We start from the raw sequence: 24,654 nt of genomic DNA on the forward strand, positions 1-24,654 counted from the left end.
ATTGAAAAGTAATGAAGCATAATTATTTCACTTAGAACAAGGGGGCATATTCCTTATGACAAACTATGCTCACAAACAAGAAGTATAACGCACTGCTGGGGAAATCTATGTTGTCATGAACTTTCTGAGTTTTCAGCAATAAATATCAAAGGTTAAACTTTTGTGTGCCCTTTTACCCACCAAGCCCACTTCAGTGCATTTAGGGAACTAAATCTGAAGTGTGTGGAAATGTGTGCATACATGTTCATAGCAGCATGTCTTCTATAGTCCTGCATTCAGTAAAACACTTAAGTAAGTTACATTATGCTCATATACTGTATTATCACTCAAACATTAAATTATGCTATGGAAGAGTATTTAATAATTCGAAGCCCTATTCATGGTATAAAATGGTATTTTCCTCTTGGTGATAGATGGTGGTTTTTCTTTTCTTACCTCCTTTTTGCTCATGTGGACTCACCAAAACATTTTAAAATGATTAAGCGTATTTTTTTTTCTAGTTAGATTTGTCAAGGAAATGCCTAGTTTCTGTAGTGTAGTTGGCACACCGCTGTGAGCACAGTGTCTGGGATGAGGCTGCCCTGGGTTCTACAGCTCCCTCAGAGAGTCACGCATGCTTCCTTGATCTCCTTGTGGCAGGGGCATGTCTCCAGGTACACCCGCAGTTTAGTTTAGGGAACGTGCCTTTCTCCCCTGAGCAGAGCATAGGGATTTTATTTTAGGAAACAGTCCTCCTCCACTGGATGGATGCAGTGCAGGTGAGGCTGGTAGGCCTCTTTCCCACGCAGGAGGGCCCAGGGGCCACCTGACTGGCCCACACCACTGTGACTGCTCAAGTGTGGTCATGGGACCCTAAGTTAGGGCTATCTACTCCAATGCAGGACTTCTGCAGAAATACTGGGAATGGGGTGGTCTCTTCCAGCTGTGGTTTCTAAACCAAGAGGTTATAAATCTGTCGCTGTTGGTAAACTCAATTAGCAGAGATAAAAGCAGAGCTCAGAGCTGGGGAGAAAAAGCAAAATGAGTGTTGGAGCTAGAAATAGTGATTGATCCACATAAATACTTAATCTCTCCATGTGTACCTATATATAGATCATATATCTATATATCTCACTGTATCTATGTTTGTCTATTACCTATCTATTATCTATCTATCTATCTATCTATCTATCTATCTCTCTATCATCCACCTAATGAATGATATATAAGATGCTCTGAAGTTTATCTCAGGATTTTTCAATTATATAAACAATGAATTCTCATTTTGCTTAAGTAAGTTTCAGTTAAGTTTCTGCCACTTGCAAGAGTCACCAACACATAATGTCCTCATAGAGACATTGTGAGGATTTAATGAGATGGTGTATCTTAAGTGCTCAGCTGAATGTCTTGCCCAGGTCCCCACTCAAGTTTAGTGGCCAGTAGGAGTCCTAGTGGTAGTTGCAATAGTAGTGATAGTGACACAGGAAGGTAGGCTGGAAGCAATGAATTAAATTTTCTTGGATTTTATCTTTGCTTAGGAAATAACCTGTTTAAACTGGGAAAAACTAGTTTGTATCCCCTTCTCATGTCTGTGCATTTGTGATAATAACTTTCTCCATACTTACAAGAAAAATTATGGAGAACTAGTGAATATGCCCTTCCTCCTCTGTACTTTCTTCATACTTTACATATAATAGCACCAGTCCAGCCTTCATTTAATTTATTCACTTCTACAAATGAACATGTGTTTCTTAGGTTATGAACCACATCTATTAATCTTTCTATCACCAGCATCTGGCATAATGCTCGATAGTATGTGTATGCAAAGTGATGTCCCCCAGAGGTATCCACATCTGAATCCCAGAACATGAATATCTGGTTACATGGCAAAAAGGAATTAGGGATGCAGATGGAATTAAGATTGCTCATTAGCCAACCTTAAAACAGGGAGATTATCCAAATGAGACTAATCTAATCACACGAGCTCTTAAAATGGAAAGGGATTCATAGCTTAATTTTTATCACTGCTGTATCCATCCAAATTGTGGGTAAGAGAGATGTGATGGGTGAGCCTTCTCCAGCGTTGCTGACTTTGAGCATGGAGAAGGGGCACCACAAGCCAAGGAATGTGAGTAACTTCTAGAAGCTGGGAGTTATCCTAGCAGACATCCAGCAAGAAAGAGGGACTTGGTCTGACAACAGCAAGGAAATTAATTCTGCCAACATTCAGAATGAACAGGAATTGAATCTTCTTCTCAGGCCTCTAGAAAGAACAAAGCTTTTGGACATCTTGATTTTAGCCTGATGATATCTGTGTCCACATTGTGACCTACAGAACTGTGAGATAATATATTTGCTTTGTTTTAAGCCTCTAAACACTACATTTGTGACAGTTTGTCAGAGCAGTAATAGAAAATTAATGCAATGGGTTTTTAGGAAATTTTTGTTGAATGCATGAAAATGCAAAAAAAAATACCATACTTAGGAAGAAAGGACATAGAACATGCTTTTCAGGAGGTAAAATATGGAGAAGAAAGAATATGATTTTTTAAAAAGATTTATTTATTTGAAAGAGAGAGAGAGAGGCAGAGGGAGAGAGAGAATCTTAAGCAGACTCCATGCCCAGGGTGGTCTCAGGACCCTGAGATCATGACCTGAGCAGAAACCAAGAGTCAGACACCTAACCAACTGAGCCACCCAGCACCCCCAAGAATATAATTTTACATACATTCACCACATTTATCCTTGGACAAATCTCTCTAGCATAGCAAGCATTTTACAATAAAAACCAGAAGAGCTCATGACCCTCTGGAGTCCAGTGTGTGGTAAGAAACTCATAGTAAGAGAAGATCAGCTATGGAAGTTACAAAGTAAAGTCCTGGTGAAAAGGACCAGTGAGTGAGAGCCAATGCTGTGCTAGGCAGGAAGTCAGATGCCGTGGCTTCTTCTGTGGCTTCTCTTATGGCTTCTCCTGTGGCTACCATGGAAACTTGGGAAAGCTTCCTAATTTCCCTACTCTTCAGTGTTCTTATCTCCCAGGTTTAATCATTGAGCTACTGTGTTGGACAAATATGAGTCAAGCAAGGCATTACCTGCTTCTTCACCCTGCAGACACTTCTGAGTGATTACTGAACCAGTTCCCAGTGACACTTCAGCTTTCCCTCAGTCCAAGGGACGGTCCTTGGAGGCAGCGTGAGACCCACCAAGGTGCTGGGTGATAGACGGGGTCTTTTCATCCAGGAGACTTCATGATTTCACACAGGGGGTCCCCTAGTTCCATGATTAGGTTTGCTTCTGTTTGTGCTAATTGATGGAGCTCGTAATTTTTCAATAAATGTAATTTTTCCTAGATGGAAATTTCTTCAAGCTTTTCAAAAGTTATCTCTTTTTGGAAAGAATAACAGCAATGAACATAGATGTAAACCATTCTTTTTCAAAGGATTAAGATTTAGAATTTGAAAGCTGTCCACCAATTTAATAAAACTGTTATATATTTCCTTCCAACGCAAGAGTAGGTTAGAAGTGATTAGAACAATCACATTTTCAAATAGAAGACAATTTATCTAGAGATGGAAAGTTTATTTGGCTCGAGCTTTTCCCTCTCCCCTTTTACAATTGACTTTATTTTTTAGAACAGTTTTAGGTTCACAGCAATATTGAACAGAAAGTACAGAGAGTGGCTAGATTTCTCTAAAACAAAAAGTCTCTAACAGCAGTTATCTGAGATAAAGGGTTTTTGGATCCAGGCTTAAAAATCTGCTAATGGTTGGACCATGAAAATGTGGACACAGCACACACGACGACATTGCAAGCTGTGGTTCTAAACTCCTTCAGAAGATGATCCATGAAATTTACCAAAATAATTTTATTTTACAATTAAAAATGATCTGTAATGGTTAGTGCTCTCTCTTCTTCATTATTACTCTCCCTACATAAGTATTATCCTTTAAATCCTCTCTGCTGAGCTACCTCATTGCCTTTATAATTCCTTTTTATTGCTTCCTCTCCTCTAATCCTCCAGAACTTTTGAAGTACGCAAAATTTGTCTTCATATAAGACTTACACATTATTCTATTCTTGAACAAACAATACTGAATTTGTCTGCTTTACTCCAAAATTGCTAGGCATTGCTTGGGGGCTGCCATGACACCATGCCACAGAGGGAGAGTTTAACAACAGGAATGTCTGTTTTTATGGTTCTGGGCACCAGAAGTCTGAGGTCAGGGTGTTGGTCAGTTGGTTTGAAGACCATCATCTTCCCTGTGCCTCTCCACAGCATCTTCTCTCTATTGTCCAACTTTTCCTATTTTATGAGCCTGTTCTTATGGGACAAACTGTATGCCCTAAAATTGTTATGTTGAAGCCCTAAGCTCCAGTAACTCAAAATGTGGTCCTATTTAGAGATGGATCCTTTAAAGAGGGGTTAATTTTAAAATGAGGTCTTGGAGGGGGAAGGGTTCTAATCTGATGTCCTAATAGAAGGACATTTGGACACATAGAAAGATGCCAGGAGTACATACAAAGGGAAGAAAATGTGAAGACACCACAAAAAGTGGCACAAGCAGTGGCTTTGGTGAAGCCAAACCCACCAGCTCGTTGATTTTGGACTTTCAGCCTCCGGAACTATGAGGAAATTAATATCTGTTGCTTAAACCACCCAGTCGGTGGCATTTTGTTATGGCAGGCCCAGCAAAATCTTATGTACATTAGCCAATATTGGATGAGGGCCCAGGTGAATGACCTTACTTTAACGTGATTATCTCCATAAAGACCCCACTTTCAAATAAGATCACATTTTGAGGACCTGGGGGCTAGGACGTTAACCCATGAATTTAGGGGGCTGAGGACAGAATTATGACATTCAGTTTGGTGGCAAGTGGGGGGCATTTAATATGTAAATCCCATAAGGTGAGATGTCACATCATTTATTACTAGGCTTTTGTAAAATCCCAGTGCTTCCGGCTGCACTGAGTAAGCAAGCTGCAGGAGGATGGTGTGAACTCCATTCAACACGAATTTTCATAATGCATGCGGTGGGGGATGGAACAAGAGGGAACAGATGGCTTTAAAGTGAAATGCTGACTTTCTTTTGTCTCCACAGGGGAAGTGTCTCCACTCCTCAAAGTGCATCTAACTGTCAGCCCCCTTTTGTGTGAGTCCTCATGATGTCGGGAAGAGGAATACAGGCAGAAGGCACCTGCCGGCTCTCAGGACTTCCCGAGGTGAGGGAAGCACCCTCTTTGCTTACAATGGGGACCACCATTGAGCCCTTTGGGCTGTCACCCATTAATTCATCCATTACGTAGTTGCTTACTAAACACTCTATGTCAGGCACTTTTGTTAGCCTTTGGAGACACTTCCAGAAGCAGTGTTAAGTTCTGGCCCCCATTTGGTTCACTGTCAGGTGGGAAGGATGGGCCTGGCCTGTCCCGCATGATGAAGTGCCCTGAAGCACAGCAGGGTTACAAGATGGGGGCACGGGTGCTGTGGGCACAAATACATTCAGCCCCAACGTGGAGTGTCAGGAGCCTCCTAAGAGAATGACAAATACCCAAGGGTTAGCCAAGTGAAAGCATGAAGAAGGGTGTGCCCGGCATGGGGAACACTCATGCTATGCTGGATGGCATTGGGAGGGCTGGACTCCACAGGAGAAGGGATGGCAAGTGAGGCTGGCAGGGCACCATGGGTTACAGGGTCAAATCTAACCCTGTGCAGGAGTTTAGGGACCACCTAAAGGCATGAGGACTTTGAGAAAGGGATGATCCTTGCTCTGAATGGGCCACATGATGAGTTTCTTCCAAATGCTAATCGCCTAGAACCCTCTGATCCAACAAGCCCACCTCCACCTCTTGCTACAGCATCTACCCTACAGATAACCTCACAAGTGGAGGAATGACAAGGCAACAAAAATAGCCCTTGCCAAACTGGATTTAATAACAAATTAGAAATCACCTAAATGCCATCCATTTGGAACGGGTTGGAATTTGATAAATTTCTAGCCAACAACTGTGTTGTCGGTTGGAGTGGGGATAGACTTGGCTTCATTTCCACTCCTCAGTATCTTTCAAACATTGTGCCATGTATGTGCATGTATTACAAATTCACAAATAAGTAAATACAATGTATTTATTTCAAGCCTACGTCATAGCTTCCTTAGTCTCAGTGACATCAGCACAGTCATATGGTTTTACTCCTATTCATGGATACAATGGGCAGCAACTCTATTGTCAAACCAAGAGATGGAATAGCGGTGGGGTGAGTGGGACATGATGCAGTGCACAGGTCTACCCACCGTGCTGGCACAGAGAATGATCACTGTAGGAGAAATGACAGCTAGCGAAAACTAGTGTGGCTTTGTAACCAAATCCTGAAAACTGGCCTTTATTTTTATTTTTTTTTAAAGATTTTATTTATTCATGAGAGACAGACAGAGAGAGAGAGAGAGAGACTGAGAGGCAGAGACACAGGCAGAGGGAGAAGCAGGGTCCATGCAGGGAGCTTGATTCGGGACTCGAACCTGGGACCCCAGGATCAGGCCCTGGGCTGAAGGTGGTGCTAAACCGCTGAGCCACCTGGGCTGCCCAAAACTGGCCTTTACAATGTGGTATATTGGGCAAAGATATTGACTTTATCTACTCATGTGCACGTAATATGAGACCTTGGAAGAGATCAGACTCAACAATCTTTGGCTTTGCACGTTCAAAATAGGACTCTACATTTAATGAGTAAATGATGTCTGTAAGAATTCATGCTGCAGTATGAAATAGACACTATCTCGGGACCATTATTTCTCTTGTGGTTGAAATTATTTTAATTTCCCTTGCAATGTTTGTCTTCAAAGGTGAAAGAGGAAGCTGGACTTTCTGGGGCTTTCTGAGGCCAAATACACAAAGAAAGACTGAATCATGGCAAATGTTCCAACTCAACCCAACAAAGCTTTCTTTCCCCTCTGATGATGAAATGTTCAGTCAGGAGGGAATGCTAATGGAGAGTACCCAGAACCCTACACTCACCAGAGGGAGCAAGTGTCATGGTGAAGCCAGTGTTATCAGACTCCCTGCTTGACTTTGGATGGCATCGACTGGTTAATAAAGAGACAATATGGCACCTTTGGGACTGGAAAGTAGTAGCACCAATAGGGTAATAAAGGCAATAAAATCATTGTCTTAGTATGCCTGGGTGGCTCAGGAGGTTGAACATCTGCCTTCGGCTCAGGGTGTGATTCCGGGGTCCTGGGATCGAGTCCCACATCGGGCTCCCTGCGAGGAGCCTGCTTCTTTGCCTCTGTGTCTCTCTCTCTGTCTCCAATGAATAAATAAATAAAATCTTTTTAAAAATCGTCTTAAATAGCATCCTAGAAGTTTTATTCTCGACTGGGCTCTGTATTTTCAAGCTTTCCTTTAGGGAGGTTAAACATTAATTCCATCAGTTCTGTCTTCCTTAAATTGGATTCACTCCTGTTTTTGGAATTGGCTTTAAAGCTAATTTTAAAGCCATGTTTAAAAACTGATTTTCAATTTTAAAACATATTTCCTTTTATAATTATCTGCATTACTTGTGAAATTTAGCTCTTTTCATTATATGCATATTTAAATTGTATATGTGACTTGTATAAACAAATTACTTATACATATATGGCTATATGTCTGTATACATGTGCATGTGTATACACACATTCAGATAAATCTCCTAAAGCCTAAAAAGGATGCTGTAGACTGTGAAAATTATTTTCTTTTTAAAGTTTTTTTTTTTTTAGGAGTTCTCTTTTTTTTTTTTTTAATTTTTATTTATTTATGATAGTCACAGAGAGAGAGAGAGGCAGAGACATAGGCAGAGGGAGAAGCAGGCTCCATGCACCGGGAGCCTGATGTGGGATTCTATCCCGGGTCTCCAGGATCGCGCCCTGGGCCAAAGGCAAGCGCCAAACCGCTGCGCCACCCAGGGATCCCCTTTTTAAAGATTTTATTTATGTATTTGAGAGACAGAGAGAGCATGAGTCAGGAGAAGGGGCAGAGGGAAAAGGAGAAGCAGACTCCTGGCTGAGCAGGGAGCCCAACACGGGGCTCTAGCCCAGGACCCCAGGATCACGACCTGAGCTGAAGGCAGACATCTACCCTCTGACTGAGCCACTAAGGCACCCCTATGAAAATTATTTTCAAAGAAAATTTTAAAAATTATTTTGAATGATGACTGCATCATGCGTGTGAAAACTGAGTTTCTAAATTCTACTAATTTGAAAAACATGCACATTGACAACATGTTCTAATATTCTTTTTTTAAAAGAGTATTCATTATGACTACCTGATACATCTCATCTGGTAATTCCAAGCCAAACCATCAAAAAAAGAAAAAAGAAAAAAGAAAGAAAAAGAAAAAGAAAAAAAAAAAAAAGACAAACCCCACAAGAGTTTAAAATTGAGAAAAATTGATTCATTTTCCTTTCTAAAGTTTATGCAATGCATTACTTCTTTAGGGGACCCAAACATATGAACAAACACAAAGTAGAGGAAGGTCATTTAGATTGACAATATTATTTACACCAACATTTTAGAGACTTCGGATCTTTGTCGTGACCCTTTGCACTAACACGTGTGCATCTCTGTACGTACGCAACCTAAAAACCTTGCTAACTCATCCAAGTGCATTTCCCAGAGAACAGAGCTTGACAGGTCTCTTTCCTTCAACCAGAAAAAAATGGGCTGGGCAGAGAATACTTATCATACTAATTTTTAATGCAACACGTGGTGTCGTGAAAGAGAACGTGTGTGCTGAAGTGCTGAACACGTGTTACCCAGGCCCCAGCTGTGGTTGGTCCTCTCACCCACAGACCCGTGTCCTCCAGCTGCTATATGGGAAGGAAACAACTGCCTACAGGCTCATCTCAGGATGGATTGACTGGTCATTTCCCCTCGTGCTAGTAAGACAAACACTGATCTACCAGCCAGGGAATGTGGGTCTATTCCTTTTTTCTGGAATAACAGCATTCGTTAAGAGGGTGTATGTGTTGGGGGGGAGGCTCTGTATCATCCTCTGTTAAAGCAACATCAGACCACATGGCTTCTGTAATTCAAGCTGGTTCTAAAACTGGCTGACTCTATAATCTTGTCAGATACCTGCAATGTCTAAAGCAGTTCAGGATTCAGAGCAGCTACAAGGAGGATGTAGATGATTCAGAGACACTGAATTGCAGGCAAACCAGGCACACTACTTCATTAAGTAAGATTTCACCTGTTCTGGGAGATCCGTCTTTGCCCGCCCTTCTTAATGGAAATTCCAGAATTAGCATCGTTCCCTTGCCTTACTGCCTTCACCACTACCATGCCAGTTGTAAGCACTTTTGAATTTAATGCGTCACACAAAGTTCTGGGGAACTTGCATGATGAGGACGTGTATGTCATCCCCCTTCTCACTCTAGAGAAAATCACTGACGTTTTCATTCAACTTCCACCTCGGTTCAGACTAACCATCTCGCCATCCCGGTCCCTGGCACTGCCCCTGGGTGACGGTAGCATTCAGCAGTTCTGGCTTGAGCAAAGGGTGGTTGTCCATCCTGGGTGGTTCAGAGAAGACCAGACATAGCTGGCAGATACAGGAAAGGTCACCTGCCCTGCAAGGTAATGGGCAACTGTGAGCCAATGTCACTCATATCCTCCCTAGGTGGCATCAAAGAGGCCAGCTTTCTGCTTGGTCCATCTGCAGGGCTCACTTACCTGATGAGGCTCAGCCCTTGATGTTCCTCTGGAGTGGCAAGCTCCAAGCTCAACGCGATCCAGGTTGCACCCTTCTTGGGGCTGGTTCCAGGCCTGGTTGCCTCAACTTCCCTTGGTCTAACCCCTTCCAGTTCTCCTGTTCCATCAGGTGGATCATGAAGGACAACTTGAGTTCTCTTAGAATTCCCCCAAACTTTGTCTCAGGGAGCAGGCTTATGAAGGGTTTGATCACTGTTATCGGCAAAGCCAGAACTAGATGAATTTCTCCACATTTCTTCTTGGGATCATTCAGGTATCAAGTATCTTGCTGCCCAAACATGAATGAGCCTGGACTCTTCCTTCTGCTCTGGAATGATGATGGCACTTTGACCTTCTGCAAGTACCATGATGGACCAGAGATGGTCCCCGTTAAACTCCAGATTCTGTGAGCCTCTTGGAGGGACAAGGGCATAGAAACCTTCTAGAGGGTGTGGCTCTCCAAAATTCACATTTGGGGGCATAATCCAGACTCCTAACTGCCATTCGGCGCCTATTCCCTGCATTATCCTTCTGTTCAAGGCAAACCTGAGCTGTTGGGAATATGTTGGAGGGGAATTTGGGAAAGGCAGTCTTGAGGATGAAGACCTGAACTCAGATCTGGATATATGAAGTCAAATAAACTTCAGAAAGCACAATGTTTTAATGGAAGAAGATGTCCCCAATACACAAAGATACTCCATTCTACTTTTTTTTAAAATAACCCAATTTCATATTTCCTTATTCTATTCTAGTCATGCCATCTCCTCTCAAATTTCTCTTGGCCTTATTTTTTATGTATTTATTAGAAGGTAGTTGACAATAAATGTCACTATAAAAAAGTGTCCCTTGGTCATTCTATTCTCAGAACTCCTCTTCCACCACGTTCTAGAAAACAGTGAAATATATTCACACACTGAGGAAAATGCAGAAATTTAAAACAGCATAGGTGTACAAAAGAAAATCTATGGGCAGCTGGTTTTTCCACTAAAACTGTCCTTTAATGGGAAAATCTTTTATATCATTCAAAAAAAAAAAAAGTCTTTATCAGTTCTAGTCATGTCAGAACTGGATTTTGGAGATAATACTTCCCAGTTATGAATGCTTTCATGTGAATTATGAGACATGAGACATTAAGAAAAATTCCTCTCTGATTTGAACAATATGCGTATCAGAGTATTTCCTCCCATCTTCTTCTCCCAGGGGACGTTTCCCCCTCTCGCCAGCAGGGACCACGTCCTGCTGCAGTGGCGCACCGGCGCCACCAGGGGGCGGCCGTCCTCCATCACTTCTAATCAGGCCTGTCACCGTCACCACCAACAGCAGCCCACTGCGTTCCCCCAGAGACAGAAACATAACCCTATTCTTGTCACAGCCCTGGAAAATGAAATGCAGAATTTACACAGATTTCTCAAAATATGTTTTATCTCCGTTGTCAGTAACCCCCAGCAGACCAACTTTACTTTTTTTCTTCCAATAATTTATGAAAAATAGAGCAGCAAATCTTGTCGGCTCTATTTTATCTATCAATCAAATGGCAATTTTCATAATGTTTGTTACCATAGCACCCACAGCCTGTGATCCTCTGCTACTGCTGTTTTCTTAATGTTGGTTCACTGTTACAGGTAAGCAATCAGGGATTCCTCCCGGGGAATCTAGAACAAGGCGGGGGAGGGTGCAGGGGGAAATCCACATAATTACCACAGTGATGGGTTGACATCTAGAATCTACCAGCGACTCCACCCCTGCGCTTTGAAGATGAAAAAACGGAGTTTCTAAAATAGCAGTGCATTATGCAAACTGAGCTCAAGAACAGAACCCACCTTGGAAAGTTTTAGCTCGATAATGCCTAACATCAAAGACAGGTTTCACCCTGACAGCACATCAGAATTTCTGCCCAATTAATTTTTCAAATACTCCTTCAGTAATGTGTCCATTTTATTCTTTAGCAGGAAAACAAACAAACAAACAAACAAACCCAAGAGTGATCTCAGGCAAAGTGTCTTTCCTTTATCTCCTAAAACAGAATCAAAATTAAACATATACGGAGGCCCTCTTCCTGTCATCTACATTTGTGGTTAGAGCATTTGGCCAAGACCTTCTGTAACATCCTTAGTCAAAGACACTGAGTAGCAGTAGACATGTGTTCTCGGATGTTTTGGGTTTTTTTCGTAACTGATGGGCTTACTAAGGATCATAGACACATGAAGTAGCAGGTGATCAAAACATAAAAATTTAAAACATTCAAATTTAGGAGGTGGTTAAGCAATGCAAATGTCATAAACAACGATGCCCTAAACACTAATAACTGTCATCAAAACGGAACCCAAGAGCTGAGATGCCCTTTGTGGGCAGATGACAGGAATCCTGAGTGTCTATAATAGTTAGTAATAATAACACCTATGAGAGGAAGAACTGGGTGTCCTAGAACCCCACCTCCCAAAAAGGCAGGATGCAGATGACTCTAAGGAAAAGCCATCATCACACCACTTGTTTGTTACCATGCAGAAGAACCTTGAACAAAATTGATGCTCCCTCGGACAGCATCTGGCAACAAGCCATATGTAGGAATGTGCTTTTTGAACACTTTTTCTGAGGTTGAATCTAGAGGATATCTCTATTCTTCTGGAATATGTGAATTGGATATATTTCCAATAGTAGGGAAACCTCCATAATTAAGTATGTGGAATTTAAGGACACTCCATCTACTCATTCAATTCTTGATGATAAATGATTATATTTTTCACAATATAGAATGGAAAAAAACTTATTAAATTAAAACAAAAATTACTGAGGCAAGATTAAGACCAACCTATTAGTTAATTTCTTTTCATAAAACTGTGTTTAGTGATTGTCATCCTACCTATTTCAATAAGGAAGAAGTCCAACACCACTCATGAACATGAAAAGTTACTGTGGGCCAGCCTTCCAAGGTGGCCTTAGGTTAACTGAAGCCAAGTGGTAAACTAGCAAAAAAAAATTCCTATTTCTTTCCTATATTTAGTCCAATCCTGCCTGAGTACTGAAGACATTTCGTTCAAAATGAATAAGGCATCTGACATGAGTCACATTCACTCCATCTAAAAGGTGAGTTATTTGGATCTTCATGTCCGTCTGTAAGAGATGAGCTGCCAAAACTTGTGTGACAATGTTGGAGAATAAATACTATACCTACAAAAGTCTTACTCTTGGCTCCATAGCTTTGACCAAGTGGTTCTTGGGAGCTATTCTCTGGGCCAACATCATCCCAGAAGGATGCTGTTCTGGGGTCTTGTTTGGAACCATCCTTAGTGGAGAAAAGCCAGCAAGTGATTGGCATCAGTAGAAACATCTCTCTCATTCAGGTCTAGCAGCAAAATTCAAGGGACCTCTGAAGGGGGAATGATGACTGCTAGTTATCAAGAGAGAGAATTCTTCAAGAAGACCTGGGTCACATCTTAGAAAAGAAGCTCAATCTGAGGATCAGTATTGTTTCTGTCAGAAAATTTTGTAGAACTTCAAGATAAGATGCCTTCAGATTTTATTCTGCACATTTTTAGAAGTTGAGTAATGTTTTATTTTTTTAAGGTTTTATTTATTTATTCATGAGAGACAGAGAGAGAGACAGAGAGAGAGAGAGAGAGAGAGAGATGCAGAGACACAGGCAGAGGGAGAGGCAGGCTCCATGCAGGGAATCTGATGTGGGACTTGATCCTGGGACTCCCAGGACTCCTGGGCCAAAGGCAGGTGCTAAACCGCTGAGCCACCCAGGGATCCTGAGAAGTTCAGTAATGAAAAGAACAGGAGCCGAAGTGAGAGTGGTGAATGAAGAGTTAGGTTCTGGGTATTCAGGGATGGGATTCTCCCGAAAATCTAGGCTCCATGGCATTTTCTCTGGACCCACCCAGTGACACACCTCCCTTTTTCCTGTTTTCTGTAATGATGTAGCCATGGCTATAAAAAAGCTGAATTTTCAAAACTCAAAGACAATTAAGACTATAAGGTAGGAGATAAATACCATTTGACTTCACTTAGATGTGGAATCTGCAAAACCAACCAACCAACCAACCAACCAACCAAAGAAACGAACAAAACCAGAAACAGACCCATAAATACAGAGAATAAACTGATGGTTGCCAGAGGGAAAAGGTGTGAGGGATGAACAAAATGGGTAAAGGGGAGTGGGAGGTACAGACTTCCAATTATAAAATTAATAAGTCACAGGAACAAGGGGTAGAAATATAGCCAGTGATATTGTAATAGGGTTTAGGGTGACAGATGACAGCTACTCTTGTGGTGAGCAGAGCATAACTTATAAACTTGTCAAATCACTGTACTGTACACCTGAAACTAATGTAATGCTAATCAACTATACCCCAGTTAAAAAACATATATGGTGGACTTTCTGCCCATGTTATGTGGAAAAGAGACTGCATCTTATCTTCAGCTTTCTGATGGCCTTGAAAGTGTACAAGGAAGAGGGGTGAATATTCAAACCTATATCAGATCCACACATGCAGATCAAAGACCAGGAACAGGAGAAGAGAAAGACAACCATCCATCCTTCATTTGATGAGAAGGTTTTTGAGGTTGTTGTCTACTTTGAGAACCTGATGAAAACTACTGACCTTCTCTAGGAAAAAAAAAAAAATCGATATGCATGTGAATGAAAAGACAACCTTTACATAAAATCCCACAAGGTTCTCTGAAGTCCTAACATCACAGACAACCTGATTGCCCACAGAGTCAAGAACTGAAGACTTTATCTTGATGACAACTTACGGAAAGTTTTATGTGAATGTCAAGTAAATTAATAGCCTGTGTCTGATTAATTTTGGCTCAAATTCAAAGGGAGATGATACTAATTTATTTCCTTCCTTCTCTCCTCCTTCCTCCCCTCTTTCCTTCCTTCCTCCTTCCCCTTTCATTTTCTCTCCCTCTCTGTCTCTCTCTCTCTCATTCTTGCTCTGTCTTCCCACAAGAGAGGAGCTGAAGAAATGGTTTCTGCATTCAATCAGTGAATAACAAAAATGATTAGTAAATCCATTTACATTCTACAAATCACTTTCTTACATACAATCACTATTGCCTATTGCTGATGTATCTTGTGCTTCTCCCTTATCCAAAATCCTCATAGCAAACGTGCTTAAGGGGTATCTGTTACTACTAATTTACTAATGAGGAGCTACCTGATGGCTGGGAAAGAATGTATTTAATAGCAATAAGACAAAAGCCCATGTCTCGTAGCCTTCACTGAGATGTTCTTCTCACAAGGCTGGGCAGCACAGGAAATAATCATCCAGTTCTTAAAGCATCCAGTTCTTAGGGGAGTAATTTGTTCAACTGTCTCTTGATATCCTATCACTTAGAACAGTATGGCTAACACATAGTTATATGAATACATGAGCTAGAACTAATTTGATAAACTCTCATTTTGAGCATCTCAACATGGTACCCTGTTTTGGGGGTGGTTCATAAAATCTAATACATGAAGGAGCCTTTCATATTTCTTGATGTTTATGGTAGCATTTTATCCTTAAACCTTGAAAATTAACCCTGCCCCAACTGAAGTCATCTAGTGACAAGGACACACATAACACTTTTTGTACTGAGATAATGTAGAGCAACAACTCTGATTATCACATCATCATGGCAAAGTGTCTTATTCTCACTTGTCTACTCACCATTTATTTTTTTAAAAAACAATTTGCTCTTATTCTTTACATATTATTTTTGTCTAAATTATGTAATGCTTGTAAATATCCAGAAATTGAAGGCTGATATTAGTGTTTGGCCCAGTCTGAGTCATTTGCTGAAAGAAGCAAACATTGTTAAGGAGAACTATAAGATAAAATTGTATTGAACCTTTATTGTGCATCTCTAATGCACACATGAATACCTTAGGTAGACAGTTCTTTATGATCTTGATTATTTAAGATAAAGTGATGTAAAACTTCTCAGGAAAATAGTCTAATGTGAAGAAGATGCATAATTTTACTGGCCTTGTCACATCATCTGTTCTTAGGTAATACAAAGATGCACGCAGCATTCTCTAAGTCAGATTTAAGCATATCTCATGATTGCTATAACATTTTCCCCTCAGAATTATTCCTTTGCAAAATTAATGCTTATGGGTCACAGGCACTCTAGACATAATGTGATCTTTCCTAACCAAGTTCTTTCAGGGCATCTCTGAGGAAAGCATGGAAACCTGCCAGGCACATCTTCAAGGTTACATCCATAGAAGGAAACAACAAAGCAAAGCAACGTCACCTAGGGAAGCAAACCACCAGGAGAGGCTGTGTGGCAGACCCTGCCCTGCACTGTACCTGTACAGATGAAACTTGAGAGTCCCCCGTAGATGACTTCATCATTGTCGGGCAATATAAACGGACACCTCGTCTGAACCTCCAAACAGTATTGCTTGCAAGGAATTGTCTTTCTGCAGTTAAACTGAGCGACTTCAAAGTACTGGGAACAGAGCCAGGCTTTGTAGACAATCTGAAAAAGAGAAGAATCAAAAATCGGGAGGGATGACAAGAGTTCTGTCTCTAATACCGGACATGCTGTACTGTGAGAAGCATGCTGTGGTGCCAAGTGGATCATAAGGAAACTCTCATTTCCAGAAAGCTCTTTTACACAATGCCAGCTGCAAGTGATAACAACGTAGCAACGAAAGTCTGCAATAGGGCAAAACGTTATCGAGTGAGCTTCTCGGAGAATGCAAAAGGTAACGTGGCTTTGGAGTTGATGGAACTCGCTTGAAAAACAGTGGAGTTCTTCAGAACCGGAAGCTTCAAAATCCAGTGATACAGAAAGCAAATAACCAGTGTGTGGTCTGTAGGCACTGACTGCAGGGTGCCGGGCGGCGACTCAGTCCTGAATAGGAAATCCCTCTAGCTGGGCTTCCAGGGGACACTAGATGGCGCTGAGTCCTCTGCGAACGGGGCCAACAGGCGGTGCAGACAAAGCCTGCCAGCACCAGCTTCAGCTCCAGAGCCCTAGAACAAGCAGCAGTGGGCATTTACATTTATGACTCACATCAAGTGCATTAAAAACCTCATCGTCCCAAAGCCCGGAAACAACCAGCCTGGTGCAGACCTAACATACCTCGATGTGTTTCGGAGTGAAATCTCATCAAAACCACAATTTGGACCTTTGAGATAGTGTAAGATCCACATGAATATGGGTTAAGAATTTAGTTAATTTGATAAAATGTGAAATGCTTATGACTTCATTTATCTCTTTGTTTTTAATAGATATTTAGGAAAATAAATATGGAACCAATACCTTTTTCTACCATAAGGAATCAAGCTGCACCTAAATCCAAATAAAACAAGGACAAAAATACCCATGTACAGTATAGATCACTATGACTCAGGTCATTCCCAGATTCCAGGCACCGATGGTGGCTGTTTGTCTATTTCCCAGGTTAATAACATTCAGGGAAGATTTTGTGAACTCAGTTTTATCTAGAAACGTGACTGGTTTACAGTTAAACGTACACTACGAGGTCATCAACTTTTGACAGTAAGAGCGAGAACAGCACTTAGTATTTACTAACTTCATACCCTGTTCTAAGCACGTTCTGTACTTTTTCCTCCAGGTAATTCTCTGCACACACTTGGAAGGTAACTATGAGTTGTGCTTTGCATACAAATAATAATTAGGAATGGGAGTAAATGAAAAATCCAGAATTCAAACCCACTCTCCATAGGATTCCAAATCCTGCATTTTCAGAATTATGCTATGTTTAATCTGGAAATATTTTTTAAGAAGAATTTATAAAATCACAAGGGAGTTGAATCAATCTGACATCAGCACCAAATTGCATTTGCCTGGCCAATGTCTGTTTGATGTTGCAATTTTATTCATAACTTTGCATTAGTTTGATCAACATGAAACTAAGCACCTTTGATCAAAGGTGCTTTGGTGGGGGTATAATGGGATGCATGTGAAATTCAGATATAGGCTAAGAGTAATTTATTTTATTTGCTGTCCTCAGTTATTTATTTATGTATTTATGTATCTAATTATTTATTTTAGGTAGGCTCCACGCCCAATGTGGAGCCAAACGGAGGGGCCTGAACTCACGACCCTGAGATCAAGACCTTAACTGCAATCAGGAGTTGGATGTCCAACCGACAGAGCCACCCAAGCACCCCCACCTTGAAAGTAATTTATTTATAAGTGCTTATAACTCTTTAAAACTTGATAGGAAAATATACAAATAATTTGTACTCCCATAGGTCTTTTGAATAGGTCTTTTTTAAAATATTTTTTTTAATTTTTATTTTTTTATTTGTGATAGACATAGAGAGAGAGAGAGAGAGAGGCAGAGATACAGGCAAAGGGAGAAGCAGGCTCCATGCCGGGAGCCCGACTCGGGACTCGATCCCGGGACTCCAGGATGGCGCCCTGAGCCAAAGGCAGGCGCCAAACCTCTGAGCCACCCAGGGATCCCCCGAATAGGTCTTAAGATAATAGCATACATTAGGAAATAATACAATAGCTGAGGGAACCCCTAAGATTTCTTAAATTTCAATGTGGAAACAACAGGCTTAAGTGTGTGAATGTGGGTCATCAGGACAGAAGTGGCAGGTGGGGGGCAGTGCCACCATGCTAGAAGTATGCATTTCAGAAGAAAGAAAAGTGATTGGTTCTTCAGCTGTACTTAGGGGCAGTTGCAGATTGTTTTTCAAAATACCATTGGTACTCGTGCAATCCGACATAATATATAATACGATAGAGGACATTTATGATATAATCTAAGAATGGGATTTCTGTCTTGCAATTCCTGGTTCTTTTTTTTTTTTTAATTTTTATTTATTTATGATAGTCACAGAGAGATAGAGAGAGAGGCAGAGACACAGGCAGAGGGAGAAGCAGGCTCCATGCACCGGGAGCCCGATGTGGGATTCGATCCCAGGTCTCCAGGATCGCGCCCTGGGCCAAAGGCAGGCGCCAAACCGCTGCACCACCCAGGGATCCCTCAATTCCTGGTTCTAATTTCCTTTTGTCGGTTCTATGGGTAGGAGTATGTATACAGTTCCAACAGTAAAGTTCTGTTTTGAGGAATGCTCACATTCTGTGTACTTCTGGGTTGTAAAAAGTAGAGTTACGTCTTTGCTTTTGGGGAATACTGCTCTGTAATTCCAGAAAGTTGCATGTAATGCATGGGCCAGACTGTGCACTGCCTATTCTGCCTCCTACTTTGCTTTTGCACCAATTTTTCAAATGAAAGTGGTTTTTGAACAGCAAGTCGCATCCTGGTCCTGGTAACCCCATCATGGGCAGGACTCTGTCCCCTCTTGTAGACAATGAGGTATCACAGATTGGAGACTGTCCTGAAATATCCACATTCTCTTTGCAATCGGCATCATGCAACTGGAATGGATCCATTTTTATTCTGGTTCCTTAAATGCTATTTCAGCTATATTTCCTTCTCAGATTTTTCACTTAAAGGCCTAGTAAGTAATAAAAGCAGTTTTTATAAATATCAGGTAGTAACTCTGGATGAAAGTGCTCAGGACTCTGGACCTTCCACGGCATAATAACAACCTCTCCGGCCAGGTTTCAACACATCGTCAGTTCTTATGCACTAACTCCAAGACTTTTAAAATGCAATGGAAGATTCCTCATCTGCACCTTAAACATCTTCTAAAATTTTAGTGCTGAGGATTTGATATGTCAGAAAGCAATTAGGGAAAGCTTTTTTTTTTCTTAAAAATTTTATTTATTTATTCATGACAGACACACAGAGAGAGGCAGAGACATAGGCAGAGAGAGAAGCAGGCTCCCTGCAGGAGCCTGATGCAGGACTTGATCCCAGGACCCTGAGATCAGGACCTGAGCCAAAGGGAGATGTTCAACTACTGAGCCACCCAAGTGTCCTAATCAGGGAAAGATTTCTGAGCAGAAAAAGAAAGGTGAGGCCTTTACTGTTGACTTGGAGGGAATGACTGCCATGTACTGAAGCCAAGAGCTTTTTAAATGTGAACTCAGAGGCTAAAGACAAAAGGGAGAGGAGACAGGTACATGATGGTGTGGCATGAAGAGCTTTCTTGCCGGAAGAGATGTACCAGAATAAAACAGGCTATCCTGGGAGATCCTGAGAGCTTGTGCCAATGCACTGTGAGGAGGCTTCTCAGTAGGACAGTGTCAGAAGTGAATGGCTCTGAGATACTTTCTAACACCCTTTTAGACTGTTCTGAGGAAGGGAGTCTGAGAAAGTTGGATGGTTTTCAGTGGCACAAAGCTAAAGAAACCAGATGATTAATTTTTAAAAGTACTAACAGATTTTCAAACAAAAGCACACAATGACAATAAATACAGCTGTCTTTTTTTCATGAAAATTCTACCGTATGAAGAAGGTCAGGAGTCTTATGATGGCTTCACCTTCTCCTCTCAAGAGAAATATTAGGTAATTGCTTTGCTAGGTGTTGCTCAATGGTACAAATGGTTATACGATGCTGAACAATAAATTGAGAAGGAAACAATGCAATGTGTAAGTCCATAAACTCATGGATGAACTACGTTCACCCACACCCCTCCCCGAGGGCAGGGACTCTTGTGTCTGGACAGCAATGTTTGCCAGGTGACCCTGCTCACGAAGGACTTCTCAAAGGATCCCTCCACCTGCGTGCTCACCTCCACTCTGCAAATGACCACTGACTGTACAGAATGTTTGCTTGACAGCTGCCCATCATACAGCTAATAGGGAATATTCTCAAGTTATAGTCTACAAAAGCAACAGACTAAGGGATAAAAATGGCCTAAAGAAGAATGTCATTTTTACCGAATATCAGGATCACGATATTCTCTCTTTTCCCCAAACCATCTTCTCACTTGCTATTTGTTTCCCGGGGAAAACTTCAAGATGTGTTTGGGAAATATTTTACAAATAAAATAACAAGTACAGAGAATTTATAGTAGCAAGCAAATGGAGTTCAGGTCTCCACAGCCAGACTAGCACTGTTCTCACTGGGAACTCTGGCAGCTGGAGCTCCCCTGGGGGATGCGGGAAGTGGTCACCACCTGAACAGGTGTGCATCTCTGGAGTCACTGAGGCAGGGTGTTCCAGATGGAGAGGTCCTGGCAGTGGTCCTGCTGAGCCTTTCATTTTAAAGTGGACATCAGGGCCTCGAATGATCGCAGTTGATGGCAACCTGGCTTCCAGGCTGTTGTTTTAATAATGTGCCATGTTATTTGGAAGGCATCATTCACTCCTAACATCCTTCCCGCCACCCCTCCCGCCCCCAAATCATCTCATTTCAGGACTGCACTTTGGAAGTTTTCCCTTGTAATTGCACACAGTGGGCTGTCATGAGCCACCCCACCTGCCTCCAGGCTGACTTCTGGGTCTTCTCTGCATGCCTATCCCTGGGACACACAGGACTATTTGAAGCTGTGAATAAGGACAGCAAAGAGAGAGGAGAGGAGGGGCAATCCAAGGGAGCCTGGTCTACAGAACTCATCTTGTAACTCACAATGAAGAATGATGTGTCTTAAAGATAATTTTCAGTATTCAGCAGTGTTTGGGGTGTAATGGCACAAGCATGGTTGAGCTGAGAATCCCAAGAGATACAATGGGCGGTCAGGGGATGTTAAGCTATAGGGCTCCAGAAGGGAATGCTTTATGTGGATAGAAGGGTGACCCTAAAACAGTCACAATTTTGTTCCTTAGAAGTTATACATGGTATCCTAAATAATCATGGTCAACAGGATTGCGGTTATAAATGACCATTAGCATCTACCATGTCTGGTTCTTATTACTTCTTTTGGCTCTGGACATTCCATTTGGATATGACTAATCTTGTGAGGAGCCTTCAAAAACATAAGAGTAATATGATTCTAATAGAAACTGGGATTCTCATTTCTTTTAAATATGCTTGCCTTCCTCCCCCAAATCTGTATCAATGATTCAGAGTTAGATAGAGATTTATATTGCAACTATACATTGGCCTGCTGAAAAAAAATATCACGTTGGTTACAATATTTTATCATTTAAGAAAAATGTCAGGTATCGGAAATGGCTGTCATCTTCTACTAGGAGGTTGCTTCCCTATTTCTCCAAGTATTAGCAAGGACGGATTCTTTCTACATTTATAACATGTGTTGATACATTTTATTAGATCCTTCCCTGTTAGCTCTAATGCATTAGTGGCCAAGTTTTGAGTGTGTGAGGGTGAAATAACTGGTTATGTAAGCAATAGTCTGCTATAGCCAGTGCCTCGGGCTAGTGCACTTTGATGCATGCCGCATGCTGTTGCAATTGTAAATGCAGGTAGAAGCAAAATGAATGCTCACGTTCCTGTGTCTGAATGTCGGCTTTCTTTTTTATTTGTGTCTGTGTCTCGTTAAAGCACACTGCACCCAGAAATCAGAAATGCTGATGTATTCTAAGAGGGAAACAAGAAAACAAACCTCTGCCTAATGATGAGCTAAGGCTTCTGCAGAATACATTAAGAGATGGGCAGTGTACTGAGCGCCAGGCTCCTTGATCCTCCAATGTCAGCTCACCTTGTCTTCAGGGCTATGTCTTGGCTCTGTTTCCTAAATAAGATGCAGATGTCTTCGTTTCTGTCTGTGACCCACTTCGGGATCTTGTTATTCACTTGGTCTATTCCCCTGAACTTCAGAACTCCCCTAGCTTCCTGGCGCTGCCCTACATTTTGAAGTCCATCCGAAGCATGCTCACTACCATGCTAGCACTGGGCTCGCTCCACACAGGAAGAGAGGCCGGTCAGTAAAGGGGGTGAGGCCAGCTGGGCCAGTCTGCCAACTGGGGTGCTATTGCGAAGGTCTGTGGATATACATGAGATGCTGCAGATGACAAAAAAAAAAAAAAAAGCCCACTTTATGGAACTTTCATAAATAGAGAACGCTCCATCCTAAACAAGCAGAGAATTTGTCCCTGTCTTCAGAGCTATCCAAGGGATACAAAGCCAGCCTGGTTTCTCTTTCCCCTTTCTTCCTCATTTACACCTGCCTGGCTTTGCCCCCAGTTTGCTTGCCTCAACTTCTTTTCCTTGACTTGGCATCAGCCCCAACCACTCCACAGAGGCTGTTCTTTTTAAGCAACTTGGCCTCTCTGATGATAAACCCAGCTGCTAAAATCGGTTGTTTTCTTATGTGACCTCTTGGCAGTATTGAACGCTACTGATTGAGCTCCTTCTTGCCACATCCGTGGGACTCCAGCTATTCACTCCCTGTTGCATCCCCCGTCTGTGCCAGTGTCTCTGCTGTCACTGCTGTCCCTGGCCATTCCCCCAAAATGTTGGTGTTACTCAGGCTTCTGTTCTAAACTTTCAGGGCAATTATCCAGTCCCATGGTGATTCAGTGGTCATCTGTAAAACAGTGAAGCTAAAATCTTGGTTTGCAAAGTACCTTTCTCTCTCTCTCTCAAGCATCTGGTTGCTCTTGAAATGGTCCCTGACATGTTTCTGTGTCAGTCCTCAATCCTCTTAATCGTTGTGGGTCCCACAGTGGAATTTGGCGTCTTCCCTTCAGGGAGAGTCAAGAGTGAGAAAGCTGGGAGTCACACCTGATGCCTCCTCTTGCTCCCTCCCACAGCTGTTTGACCTCCAAGTCCACCTCCTAAACATCTCTGAGATCTACTCACACCTTCTGATTCCTATCACCACCATCACTCCCCCACCACCCCAGCTGTCACCATCACTAGACTGACACATGGACACATCCACAGACTTCACTGGGTGACTTCAGGCATGGACTCCTCCTCCATGCTGCTCTCCACACTGAGCTTGAGTAATCTTTCCACAATTGATGCGATTATCTCATTGTGCCACTTGAAATCACTCCAGGCCTCTGTACAGTACTCAGGAAGAAGGTGGAACTCCTTAATGGGCCCAGAGTATCGTGACTTTTGCTTGCCTGGCACTGGTGCTCATTTCTCTCTGTGCCCTTCATCACTCTACTCTCTAGCCATGGAGGGAGACCTGTGGGCTCACTAAACCTGCCATGCCTTCGTGGTCCTGCAGCCATGCTCTTCAACCCATTCGACTTGCAGATCCCTTAGCCCAGCTGGTTCCTACCACCCTGTGTGGCCCCATCTGTAAGCCTAATGCACCTCTTCTCAGGAACTGAAATGGACTGTCTCTATAGGTTTGCCCTGAACCCGAAGTTCCTTTCTTGTCTGCCTTCCCTGCTAGGGACACTTGTGCGTTTTTGTGTCTCAGAGCCCTGGGTTGTCCCTTCCTCAGATTTTCATTGGGAATTTATCCCATGGCCCTCAGGTCTTCACAGCTCTGTCTTGTGATGTGGTTAATATGAGCCAGTCCCCCTGGCTCTGGCCCCCTGTACAGAATAGAGGCTCAAACCAGAACCTTGATGAGCTTCCAAGACAGTGAATCCTATGGATCCCTTTGAACTGATTAACTAACTCTTCTATTGGAGGCCAAGGAAATCCTTTAAAAATAAGATTTGGAAAGACTACTTCATGGATTGAACCTCACTCTCCAAACAGCTGGCCGTGTTTAGGTCCTGAGACACAATGGGGATTGGGATACAAGCAGCCAGGGCTCCCACACAAAGGGGTGGCCGGGTGTGGTGGAATGAGCAGGGTTCAGGAAGGCCTGCAGAGCCTCAGAGGGCAGAGCTTATTCTTTACTTGTTTTTAAAAATGGACTTGCTGCTTTGGCCGAGAGTTTGGCTAAAAAGCTCTGGCAGACAGATTACGCTAATGCATGCGTTTCCTGAACTGCTCTATTGTATGCTCAGAAATGAATATAAAGATGCTAGTAGTAGATGAATTAAGCTTACAGTGAACAGCCATCTCAGTGTCAAGAAATATCTCTTTTAAGGATCCACGTTCAGATTTTCATGTTAGTGACAAAGACGCCAGGAGCTCTGCTATGGAAGTTGGAAAGAAAAGCATTTCTTTCATGGAGACTACTTCTCAGTCTCAGCCATGGGTGGGCATGGCTGTAGGAATAGGAAAAAATGAAA

General features: G+C 42.2%; 1 protein-coding gene across 2 annotated transcripts in view; it reads right to left on the reverse strand.

The window, feature by feature from the left end:
* Nucleotides 1-24,654, reverse strand: part of NALF1 (NALCN channel auxiliary factor 1) — a 621,288-nt gene that overhangs the window by 18,129 nt on the left and 578,505 nt on the right. For both annotated transcript variants that reach the window (XM_026008874.2, XM_026008875.2), the window contains exon 2: nucleotides 16,013-16,184. In XM_026008874.2, the coding sequence (XP_025864659.1) occupies nucleotides 16,013-16,184 (172 nt within the window). The remainder of the gene's footprint in view (nucleotides 1-16,012; nucleotides 16,185-24,654) is intronic.

This window comes from Vulpes vulpes, chromosome 6 (genome assembly GCF_048418805.1).
Source record: "Vulpes vulpes isolate BD-2025 chromosome 6, VulVul3, whole genome shotgun sequence".
NCBI lineage: Eukaryota > Metazoa > Chordata > Mammalia > Carnivora > Canidae > Vulpes > Vulpes vulpes.